This window comes from Trachinotus anak, unplaced genomic scaffold, assembly GCF_046630095.1.
Source record: "Trachinotus anak isolate AG129_WGS33_773 ecotype Australia unplaced genomic scaffold, CSIRO_AGI_Tana_v1 ptg000015l, whole genome shotgun sequence".
NCBI classification, from domain to species: Eukaryota; Metazoa; Chordata; class Actinopteri; order Carangiformes; family Carangidae; genus Trachinotus; species Trachinotus anak.
In genome coordinates this window covers 17,190,001-17,202,929 of record NW_027273866.1, presented here as the reverse complement: position 1 = coordinate 17,202,929, position 12,929 = coordinate 17,190,001, and the positions used below count along the sequence as shown (strand labels likewise).

At 45.1% G+C, this 12,929-nt stretch overlaps 1 protein-coding gene across 8 annotated transcripts in view; it reads right to left on the bottom strand.

The window, feature by feature from the left end:
• Nucleotides 1-4,978: 4,978 nt before the first annotated feature.
• The window catches only part of kiaa0586 (KIAA0586 ortholog), a 37,430-nt gene continuing 29,479 nt past the window's right edge, over nt 4,979-12,929 (bottom strand). For 4 of the 8 annotated variants that reach the window (XM_071498579.1, XM_071498581.1, XM_071498580.1 and 1 more), the window contains exons 25-29: nt 12,771-12,881; nt 11,842-11,995; nt 11,594-11,751; nt 11,461-11,479; nt 4,979-6,852 (exon numbers count right to left, since the gene is read on the bottom strand). In XM_071498579.1, coding sequence (XP_071354680.1) covers nt 6,680-6,852; nt 11,461-11,479; nt 11,594-11,751; nt 11,842-11,995; nt 12,771-12,881 — 615 coding nt within the window. In that variant the 3' untranslated portion in view covers nt 4,979-6,679. The remainder of the gene's footprint in view (nt 6,853-11,460; nt 11,480-11,593; nt 11,752-11,841; nt 11,996-12,770; nt 12,882-12,929) is intronic. The other 4 variants (XR_011693689.1, XR_011693691.1, XR_011693688.1 and 1 more) reach the window with 4 other exon arrangements.

Sequence of the window (12,929 nt, the reverse complement as noted above, 5' to 3'; positions counted from 1 at the left end):
GATTCTCGGTCATCCAGGTTCATCGTAGCCATTAAGTGCTGAAGCTGAGGGCGACTGGAAGAGAAGTCCAGGTCCCTTCAGCTGCAGCACAGACCGCTGAGCCAGAGCAGCATGAAGATGATGATGATGAAGATCATAAACAAGAACATTAAAATTATATCTATATCAATATTTTATGTCAGACACAGTAACAATATCAGATACACCTGCTCCTTCATCTTTCACTGTTAAAAAACTTTCTGCTTTAATCACTTTATCTCCTCGAGACTGTTTTATTTTGGAGGGAAGCTTCACGCGCCTTCCTGTCTGAGTGTGGGAACTTGATGCTCCGCCCCTCAGACACACACACACACACACACACACACACACATATACACAAAGACGGACAGACACACACACACACATATACACACACATACATATATACACACACACATATACACAAAGACGGACAGACACACACATATACACACACACACACACACATATACACAAAGACAGACACACACACACACACACACACACACACACACACACACACACACACACACAAGCTTCTGCCTCCAAACCCATGAAGCTTATTTCACATATTTCATCATAACTTCATGTTTCTTTTCTAAGTCTTGAGTTTGTAAATCATCTTATTTTAACATCAATAATTTGATTAAAGATTCAGTGAGAAATATTTGAAATATTTAAGATAAATATACAAATGAATTTTGAACAAATCAAATAAAATCAAAGCTGTTTTGTCCAAACGTTAACGAGCGTATTTACCGTCAGTCGGATCTAAAGCTGCTCTGTATTGTCAGCTCATCAGTTTGACTAAACTTTATTGTTCTCAGCTGTGTGAACAGTGTTGTTCGTTATGAACGTGTCTTTGTTTGGTTTCTGGGTCATTTCAGTCTGAGCACTTTAAACTGTCTGACAGCTCTTTAATGACTCTGTATTAAGAGTTAATGAGGTCACACTCTGAGGTTCATGAGTATGTTAATGAGGGAGGGGCAGCTGAGCAGAGCGCCCCCTGCTGCTGATCTGATGTTATTTTAATGTGAAAGTGTTGATCTGTGACTTCCTGTGTCTGGATCACAAGTGTTAAACTCTGCAGACAGGGCTGTCCACATACTTTTGGCCATATGGCGAGCAGCTTCGACCCCCCAAACTACACGCGACCAACCCTAAAACCAGATCTGAATCCTCAGTCTGCCTCTGAAGAAGTGAGGACCTGTCAACCCCCGCCCCCCCGCAGCTCTGAATCGGACTGTTCAGGTTCTCATCAATATTTTAACTGATAATCTTCAGTTCTTCTCTCTGAGCTCAGAACAGGAGCGTGGTCCTCAGACCAGTCCCTGGCGTCAGCTGTTCATCAGAGCAGAACCCTGAGGTTCGAACTTCTCCTTTAATATGTTGAATACTGAAGGTTGTTGATTTCATCACAAAGGTTTGTGTTTGTAATCTGCTGTTAATGAGTCTCTACAGACTCACAAATCCTCCTTCAAACCCAAATCCACTCTCTGCTGCTGCCGCTCAGAACAAAACGTCCTGTTAGAAAGTTAATCAGCTTGTCACCTGTCCACCAATCAGACGAGCCGATGGGATCAAAGACGCCGCTGAGCTGAGAACAAAAAAAACTCTGAATAGGAAACACGGGAACAAAAAGTGTTGAACCTGTGTTTGAAGTGCAGCCCTGTGTTGAATCTGAGAGTTTAAAGGGACGGTCTGAGATTTTCATCATCTGATCATCATCTGATCATCATCTGATCATCCACACTGACCTGTTCAGCTCAGGTAAGTTTCCTGCTTCAGATCAGAGACATAATTAATGAGGGATGAGATATTAAAGGCAGACAGAGGTGGGAGTCGACCTGCCGCTGCTGATGGAGGAGGTGATGCGTTGCCATGACAACAGAGGTGATTGTTGGTGTTACCTGGTGATGGAGGAAACATCTCAGCAGGTCTGAGACTGAAAACATTAACTCTCATTCATGTTACTGTGTCACCAGAGGAGCATCAATTAATCAATGATGTTATTAACTGATGAACACATGAATGCATCAGTGACAATAATCCATTCATATCACAGTCTACACTGACAACTGAAGGTCTGATGTTTGGAGCTTTCAGTCAGTGTCCATGGTCATCATCTCGTCTCCGCTGCTCTTTGAGTCGAACAGAAACAGAGAAAATAAAGTTTGTCAGTTTGTTTCTAATGTGACATCATCGTCATCAGCATCATCATCATCATCATCATCGTCGTCGTCGTTGTCATGTGACCTGAACGTGAACTGTTTCTAACACCAAGAATCAACTTCAGCTTCAACTCACTGAAAGTTTTGTAAGATGAAGAACTGTTGCCATGACGACACACACACTGTATACTGAACCAACACACACACACACACACACACACACACACACGGTGAGCTGTGCCCTTTGATAAACTCTCCATCTTAATAACATAATAACTGATGTTTCCATTGAGCTCAGTGGTGACGTCTGTGTTTCTGGATTCATATGTGAAACCACACACACACACGCACGCACGCACGCACGCACGCACGCACGCACGCACGCACGCACGCACACACACACACTGCTTCACAATAAAAGCCAGTTGAAGTGTTTTAATGTGAAGCAGCAGCAGCAGGAACTGTTGTGTTAGCATTAGCATGAAGTGAATCCAGCTGTGACCCAGCTGCTGGAGAAACAGTAACAGTGGATGAGCACAGTCAGCACAGAGGTCGTTCATGAGTCAGGACCTGGCGACAGAGGCTGGAGCATCACATGTCTTTGTGAAGTTTGTTCAGTAGAAACATTTTGAATCTAACATGATGAAGATGATGAGTCTGTCAGAGGACAAGGTAAACCTGCAGCAACAACTCGTCCGTCCTCAGCAGCAGCTTCGTCTTCTCCATCAGCTGCTGCATCAAAGATTCACAGCAGCTGCTGAAGAATTGATAGAGATGCTTTGTTTTAAAGGTCGACCCTCCAGAGACACCAGCTATGAGATGGAGTTTTATTTTGGAGGAGCCGAGAGAAGAAGAGATGAAAAACAGGAGGTGAGAGAGAGACGACAAGATGAGATGAGCTCAAAGGACAAAGTAAGATAACGTGGGCTGAGACGTGGAAGACAGACGAGGAGAGATCAGATGATTTTTGTTTTCTTGTCACATTAAACTGAATCTTCAGGTTTTCTGAGAAAATGAAGAATTAAAGAGAGATCACAGCTGATCACAGATCACAGCTCCAAGACTGAGCCAAGTAAATAACCCAGTGACTCAGGCCTTAGACTACAGGTCCTGGTTTCTGATGTACTGAAGCTGATCTGGGAGCAGGTCTGAGGACAAAGACTCAGACCTGAGGACTCAGACCTGAGGACTCAGACCTGAGGACAAAGGAGACAATAGAGATCATAAAGTATGAATGAATCTATTTTGAACAAAGAGCTTCCATCAGCTGCAGCTTTGACCTCGTGTGTTCCTGCTGATATTTCTGTCTCTTTAATGCACAGGAAACCACAGGAGACATGAGTCCACCATGTGACCGGACAGGATCCAGACCAGGATCAGGGTCTGTACATATCGAGCAGGTGTGTGTGAGTGTGCAGCTGGTTCACTGTACAGATACTGTAACTGAACGTCATTATCTTCATGTTCATCTACAAACCTGCTCAGTAAAACTGCAACACTGAGTACTGGTTTAACTGAGTCCTGGTTTAACTGAGTCCTGGTTTAACATTGATGAGCTCCAGAATAATCTGGTGATGATTCAACATCTGATCTGTGTGAACACGTTTCAAACAACTGCAACTGAGAAATATCTACTTCATTATTGATGAGATGATGTGTGTGTGTGTGTGTGTGTGTCCTGAGGCCTGATCGTCTGCAGCTTCATTAAACCTGCACAAAGTTTAATCCTTCGTCTGAGAATATTGATCATCAGACAGACACAGAGAGCAGATCAATCAGTCTGATCAATACTGATGTCAGCGCACACACTGAAAACCTTTTTAGTGAGGCAACACACACACACACACACACGTTCACGTCTCTCTTTTTATTTAAACGCTGCAGCTTCTGGTGATGAGAGCCTGCTGGAGTCTGTGTGTGTGTGTGTGAGTGTGTGTGTGTGTGTGTGTGTGTGTGTTTTTGTGTCTAAATGTGTGTTAACATGTGTGTCATGGTCAGTGTCAGTCTCACTCTCTCCTGCCGCTTCACTAATCCCATTTCCTGCTTATCGTCCTCTTATCTACACACTCACTGTGTGTGTGTGTGTTGCCTCACTAAAAAGGTTTTCAGTGTGTGTGCTGACATCAGTTCACTCTGCATTGTTATCTTTGTGTGTTTGTGTGTGTGCAGTTGGGACAATTAATGTTCCCACAGTTTTGACTTACAGGCGCTGCATCAAACACACACACACACACACACACACACACACACACACACACACACACACACACACACACACACACACCCCACAGTCATTCATGCTGCACCAACAGACCAGGTGAGCAGAACAGGGACCAGACAAAGACCTGAGACAGGTTCTGGTTCTGGTTCTAAAAAGTGGAACCAGACTCGCTGCTCATGGTGCTGCTCAGGGACTCATACACAGATCACGGACTCACAACGTTCCTGACTCACAGTGACACAGCTGCTAATGTTATACTCACATCAGAGGAAGTGACATCACAGGATGTCTTGATTAATCACCTGATTGTTCCACCTGGACATTATGATGTCATAATGATGCTGACCTTGGACCTCTTGGATATAAAATGTCATCATTTCATCCGGTTGGACATTTGTATCAAATTAATTTGTGAATTATGACCAAAAACCTGCTTTGTGAGGTCACAGTGACCTTTGACCTTTAAGCACCAAACTCAGTTCGTCCTTGAGTCCAAGTGAATGGATGTTCCTGATGAGACGACCTGAGAAACCTGTGGAGTCCAGGTGAGTTCGACTGTAACACTCCATCACAGCTGACGACCACAGTGTTTATTAAAACATTTGTTTATTTTAAAATCAGAACATATTGATGAGTGTTACTGATCGCCGATTGGCTCATACAGATTCACAGCTGAACTCTTTGGTGAGGTCACAGTGATCAGGTGTTTAAAATGTAGAGAAACACCTGCACATTTCAGAGGAGGAATAAAAACAGGTAAGAACCAGCAGGAACCAGTCAGTGTTTCATTGGGACCAGTTACACTGTAACACACCGACTGGAAAAGAGTTCACTCTTTAAACGACCCTGATAACCAGTCGATAAAGATGTAATAACTGGTTCATAACAGACTGTGATCTGGTTTCACTGGCTCCTGATGAATCACTAGTTTGGTTCCAGCTTCATGAGTTTCATCAATCACCCCTCATAAATCACACTTCATCAATCACCCCTCATCAGTCACACTTCATCAATCACCCCTCATCAATCACACTTCATCAATCACCCCTCATCAATCACCCTCATCAGTCACCCCTCATCAGTCACCCCTCATCAATCACCCCTATCAATCACACTTCATCAATCACCCTCATCAGTCACCCCTCATCAGTCACCCCTCATCAATCACCCCTATCAATCACACTTCATCAATCACCCCTCATCAATCACCCCTCATCAGTCACCTCTCATCAATTACCCCTCATCAGTCACACTTCATCAATCACCCCTCATCAATCACCTCTCATCAGTCACACTTCATCAATCACCCCTCATAATCACCTCTAATCAATCACCCCTCATCAGTCACACTTCATCAATCACCCCCATCAGTCACACTTCATCAATCACCCCTCATCAATCACCTCTCATCAGTCACACTTCATCAATCACCCCTCATAATCACCTCTAATCAATCACCCCTCATCAGTCACACTTCATCAATCACCCCCATCAGTCACACTTCATCAATCACCCCTCATCAATCACCCCTCATCAGTCACCTCTCATCAATTACCCCTCATCAGTCACACTTCATCAATCACCCCTCATCAATCACCTCTCATCAGTCACACTTCATCAATCACCCCTCATAATCACCTCTAATCAATCACCCCTCATCAGTCACACTTCATCAATCACCCCCATCAGTCACACTTCATCAATCACCCCTCATCAATCACCCCTCATCAGTCACCTCTCATCAATTACCCCTCATCAGTCACACTTCATCAATCACCCCTCATCAATCACCTCTCATCAGTCACACTTCATCAATCACCCCTCATAATCACCTCTAATCAATCACCCCTCATCAGTCACACTTCATCAATCACCCCCATCAGTCACATTTCATCAATCACCCCTCATCAATCACCCCTCATCAATCACCTCTCATCAATCACCCCTCATCAGTCACACTTCATCAATCACCCCTCATAATCACCTCTAATCAATCACCCCTCATCAGTCACACTTCATCAATCACCCGTCATCATGTGATTGGAGACGATTAATTAAGAAATCATCAGTAGATTCATCAATAATGAAGTGAAATAATCATTAGCCCAAGTACGACAGTACTTACATTATAGTCTGTTATAAACCAGTTCATACATGTTGTTACATGTTCATACATGTGGTTACATGTTGTTACATGTTCATACATGTTCATACATGTGGTTATGTGATAAACTGAGGGCACAGGAGAGACGTGATGAACATCTCTTCTCTAGAAAACATTGTTGGTGGAGGAGTCTGTGTCTGCTGCTGCACTGACCTCCTCCATCACCTCCTCCATCACCTCCTCCATCACCTCCTCCATCACCTCCTCCTCTGGTCTGATGACGGGCAGGTGAACATCCATCCTCCTGGATCCTCCCTCCTCTACTTCTCCCAGGTAAACTGTACGTTACCATGGAAACAGAGACAGAAGGTGATAGTGAATGAAATACAGGAACAAGCCCTAACAACAACAACAACAACAACAACAACAACAACAACAACAACGACTACACAAACCTGTGAGCAGTGACAAAGCTGCAGTGTGAAGTGTAAATGTGTGTAGTTGTGTGTGTCTGTGTGTCTGTGTGGTGACACTGCAGCTCTGTGGATCATTGCTGCTGTTCATTAACAAGGTGAAATAATCTGAGAAAGTTTCAGTTCAGTGTGTGTGTGTGTGTGTGTGTGTGTGTGTGTGTGTGTGTGTGTGTGTGTGTGTGTGTGTGTGTGTGTGTGTGCAGAAACAACAAACAGAGTCAGAGTGTGTGAATGGAGGCAGTGTGAGCAGCTGCAGGAGGATTCTGGTAAAAACAGTGAAACACTGAGCTCACTGTGTGTGTGTGTGTGTGTAGCAGCAGCATTTACAGCAGCTCTCAGTCTAACTCTGAGGCTGAGTTTCTCTCACTGAGTCAAACATCAGTCTGAGAGATTCAGAGAAACAGAACCAGGACCAGGACCAGGACCAGGACCAGGACCTGGAGCTGACAGCTGTGTTGGAGGTCTGCTCAGTTCATGATCTGATCTTAAAATGGTTTACATTCATTTTCCCTCCTCTGAACCGTGACCTCATCCAGAGACTGGATCCAACAATGACACTGATCGAGGCTCCTGATCCTGATCCGCCACCAGGACCTTCAGCCAGTTTCTGATCCTGCTCCACGTAGGGAGACATAAAACACCATCCTCCGTCTCCAATTAAAAATCTCTCCTGTTTCTCTCCTCGCTCTCTGCGTTTCCATGACAACACACTAACAACACATCTCTCCATTAGCTGGTTGTCACGGTTACTGAGTTTGTTCGAATTAAAGAGTTAGGGATGAAGCTGACAGACCTTCAACTTCACACACACACACACACGTATATGAACATGCTCTCTGATTGGTCATGAGGCGTACTGGTAAACACCAGCAGAGTTGCCCACGATAACATCTAACACGTTTCCATTACAACCACACAGACAGTTCATTCACTAATGTTCACTGTCCTCATTCCTATCCATCAATCTATCAATCTATCAATCTATCTGTCTGTCTGAGTATTTCACTGTGATCTGCTTTTAAAAAATAAAAAATCAATCACAGTTAAATTAAAACTTGGAGAAACCGTCACAACAGACATTGAGTCACTGTTTCCTCCTCAGAGACTCATGAGGTGGATCAGGTCCAGGTCCAGGTCAGTAGAGACTCGGTGTCAGGACTCAGTTCTCCATCTGTTTCATCAGTGAAGGAGAGCAGGTAAAGAAGTGACCTGAGAGTCAGAGTCAGAGCTGGTCAGACATGTGGGGGGGTTAGAGGAGTGAGGAGAGGAGGAGCTCTCTGAGGAGAGGAGGCTTCAGGAGCTGCTTCCACCATCAGGAACCACAGACCAGAACAGTCTGGACTGAGACCGTCTGTGTGCAGGATGGTGATGACAGACCACGTTCATCAGAGGAGCTCAGTGGAGGAGAAGGAGCATCAGGCTGAAGGACTGAGCTCAGACCCAGAGTCTCTCTGAAGGCAGCAGCAGAGACTGGGTCTGGTTCAAGGTCAGGGGGAGTTGGTGGAGGTCCAGGCCAGACTGGCTGCTGCTTCTGGACCATCTGTCAGGGTTTCACTGTGAGTGAAGGGAAGTCTGTCAGAAGAGGTGAGAGAGAACCAGGACCTGGACCAGGATCTGGGTGGAGGACTGAGTCAGGTCAGACCTGATGTTTCTGATGTTGTACAGAACAAAGAGTCAGGACCTGGAGACAGAGACAACCTGGTCTGAGAAGGAGAGCTGGTCCTCAAACATGACTCCAGGTCTCTCTGGACCTTGGTTGGGGTCAGAGATGAAGAGGAGATGATGATGTTGATATGATGAAGAGTTCAGTTCCTTCATCCATGAGGAGACAGACTGATGTCCACAGGGACAGACTGAGGTCCCCTGGAGGGAACCACAGGTATAGTTGGGTGTCGTCTGCATATCGGTGATGTGAGAAGGTGTGAGAGGAGAACTGGACCCGAGGAGGTGGTGGTTATTATGAAGAGGAGGGTCCCAGCACTGATCCTTGGGGATGGGACAGTGGAAGAGTCCAGTATTTACTGTCTTTATTCTCTCTACTCAAACACCTTCTGAGAATCAGTGAAACCTACAGATGTGGACTTGTTGCTCTGACGACAGATGTGACTGTGTGGTCACCACTGAGCCGAGACACTGTGACCACTCACAGGTGAAGGAGGTCGATAATCTCGTAACGACGGCGCCAATGACCTCAGAGCTGCTGTCATCAAGTATAGTTTAGATGATTCTACAGTGAGCAACTGTGTGTTTCAGTACAGGGGCTCTGGGCCTGGGTCTGAAGCATGGATGTGGTATCAAGGTTTGTAAAAATGGACCGGTGCAGGACCTGGTCTGATGATGATTGTGATCATTTTGTTCACACTGGCGTGAAGGTGTGGGGGCCCCGAGGCTGAGAACACAGAGCCTGTGTGTGTGTGTGTGTTCAGAGGTAAAGTAAACACTGAAACACATCAGTGACTGTGTGAGCTCCCTGTATGACTGACTGCCCCCCCCCCCCCGGGTTGTTTTAGTAAAGGATCTGTGTGTGTGTGTGTGTGTGTGTGTGTGTGTGTGAATGTGTGTGAATGTGTGTGAATGTGTGTGTGTGTGTGTGTGTGTGAGACTCTCATCCAAACACTCTGATCCTACTCATGCTGCTACTTCCTGTTTACATGAAGCTCCAGCCGTCAGGTCTGCTCCCACCACAGGAGACAGTCTGGGTCTCAGTTCAGGATCTGGTCTGAAGACCGACTGTGTTACTGCAGAGACCAGACTGTCCCAGTTCAGAGGCTCCTTCCGGTGTGTCCTTCTTTACCTGGGATAGGTGGATCCTTCATGGTCCAACATATCCCAGGATTCATTGCACCAGTAAATAGTCAACATATAATATATATAATAATAATAATTTGTCATCAACCAGCACAGACAGAGTCCGAGGATCAGCTGTTGTCAGTTTTGTGTTTCAGCTCAGTTCAACAGTAACGGTACAACAGAGCTGCACTCTGTGATGTAACAGTAAGAGCGGGAACAGCTGGTGACACAAAGAGGAAGTCCTCCGTAGACCAGACTGTCTCATTTAGGTTCAGACTTCATGGTCTACGGGGCCACACCTTCGTGGATCAGGTCCTCTGAAGGACGTGGCCCCTGAACTGGGACACAGCTGGTCAGTTAATCTCGGCCTCCTCATCACCAGGAGAGGAAACAGGAAGTAGAAACCTGACAAGTCACATAATGATGATCTGCCTCAGATCTGATCCTAATATATGTGAACTAAGGTCCTGAACAGTTCACCAGTTCACAGACCAGTTCACAGACCAGTTCACCAGTTCATAGACCAGTTCACAGACCAGTTCACCAGTTCATAGACCAGTTCATAGACCAGTTCACAGACCAGTTGAAATGACTATGACCCTCCAGCTCCTCTGACTGGAACATAACTGCTCTTGTTACTGTTGTGATTAGATTATTTTAACATACTGAGTCTGACACACACACACACACACACACAGTGTAACAATACACTAAAACAACTCAGTCAGTGTAAACATTACCATGTATGGAGATGTGTGGAGTCAGTGTGGAGCCACACACACAATAATGGTGCTTTAACTGTGTGTGTGTGTGTGAGTGTGTGTTTTGATTATTTTCTTCATTGTTTTGATTGTTTTGTTGTTTTGTCGTCACTGTGTGTGATAAGTGGTTTGATGTTCAGTTGTCTAATTAGGTTTTCTTCATAAATGTATAAACTATAGATGAACTTCATGAATAATCATCTGGTTTTAGTGAGTGTGACCAGTTAAACCAGTCCAGCAGCCTGGGAGACAGTCGTCAGCAGGGACACGTCGCCCCCTGCTGCTCACATGATGCTGTGCACTCAGGCTCCAGCTGCTTTGTGTTGTTCAGTACCAACTCAGAGTGAAGTGAGTGTTGTGCTCAATGACTGTATGATTTAAATAAAGTTGTGTGTTTCAAACAGCTTCAGATCAAAGATGAATTCAGCTTCAGTCTCAAGTAAAACACAAAGAAATGAAACAATAATAAACTAAAGAAGGTAAAATGTAGAACAGAGCTGTCTGGTGTGAAATACCTTCACTGTACTAGGATTTATTTGAATTATTATTATCATTTTATAATAATTAATTATTCGGTTAAATGTTAATTTAATAAATGTGGATCTAAATGATTAAACTGGTGGAGAGACATCATTAATACTATTCATATTATTGATGTTGTTGATATTATTAATCATATTAATGCTATAATTACTATAATCTTAAATTAATAATAGTCTTAATATTATTGATATTATTGATTGATTGGCCCTGAAAGAAGTTACATTTGAACACAATGACTCTTCAAAAACTGAAGTTTGAGAAAATAATCATCATGTGGTAGATTTTCACTGTCCGCAGTGGTAACTATGGCAACAACAGCAACTACAGGACACAACAACTACACACAAGAAGTGTGACGGTAAAACTGTGAGTTTCTTACCTGACTGCCTGGGAACAACCTACACACACACACACACACACACACACACACACAATCATAGAGGGTGTTAATATTGATTTACTGCAGTGGTGTTTTTTTTTCCTTAATGTGTGTGTGTGTGCGTGTATCTCACCTGTTCTGCAGCGTGTGTGTTCTCCAGGTGTGGAGGGGGAGGAGACAGTGACAGGTCGGACTGGAGGTCAGAGGTCAGTGTACCGTGTGGCTCCATCATCAGGTTGCTCATGGTGACTGAGCCCTGATTGGTTGCTTCAAAGCTGACCTCTGACACGTCTGAGGAAACAGACACATGGTGATGATGTCATCAGCTGAAACCTGAGGAGAGGCTGTGGCACAGCAGAGGGGACTGGCCCTGAGTCGTACCTGCACACTGACTGATCTGTCCAGGTGAAGAGGTTTGATCCTGCCGGGCAGCTGTACTCTTGCTGCAACTCCTGGGATTTGTAGTCCCATCATCTTGCACCTCTCCTGCACTCACCTCCTCCTCCTGATCCTGGTCCTCCCTCCCCCAGGAGCCCTAACGACACACACAGCAGAGGTCAGAGGTCACTGTGACACCCTCTCTACCTTTAAGATCAGGCTTAAAACTGTCTTGTTTAGTAAAGCTTATAGTTAGGGCTGGCCCGGTATGTCCTGACCCATCCCTTAGTTATGCTGCTATAGAGCTAGACTGCTGGGGGATTCCCATGATTCACTGGGCGCTCTCTCCCTATTTCTGTCTCTCTCCCCCTCTCTCTCTCGATGACCTCATGCCATTAACTTTGTTTCCTTTTCTCTCCCGTAGTTTGTGCTTCTCCTCTCTCTCCCTCTCTCTGTCCTCATTCTGCAGGTATCTCTGCCTCGGGAGCAGCAGGATCCAGATCCACCACTACTCATCTTTACTATTAACCACTGTTACCTGTCATCATTATTATTGATAACACCATTACCTACACAGCTGTTCCTGGTCTCTCTCTCTCTCTCTCTCTCTTCTCTCCCCTCTCCTCCCCCTCCCCCTCTTTATTTCTTCTCCTAAACCCAACCGGTCGAGGCAGACGGCCGCCCACCCTGAGCCCGGTTCTGTTGGAGGTTTCTTCCTGTTAAAAGGGAGTTTTTCCTCCCCCCTGTCGCCAAGCGCTTGCTCGTTGTGGGAACTGTTGGGTTTTTCTCTGTAACAAAGTAAGGTCTTGACCTTACCCTGTAAAGTGCCTTGAGATAATGTATATTATGATTTGGCGCTATACAAATAAAATTGAATTGAACTGTGTATGTGTGTGTGTGTGTGTGTGTGTGTGTGTGCATGTGTTGTGTACCTCTGGTTGTGGTCTCTCTCCTCGGTGTGTGACCCCCTGCTCCATCTTGGTCAGCAGGGTCAGCAGGAGGTTGTGACCTCTGACCTGTCCTTCACTGGGGGGGTCATAGTCCTGGAGGAGGGACAGACAGGTAATACTACTCCTGCTGCTGTTGATCAG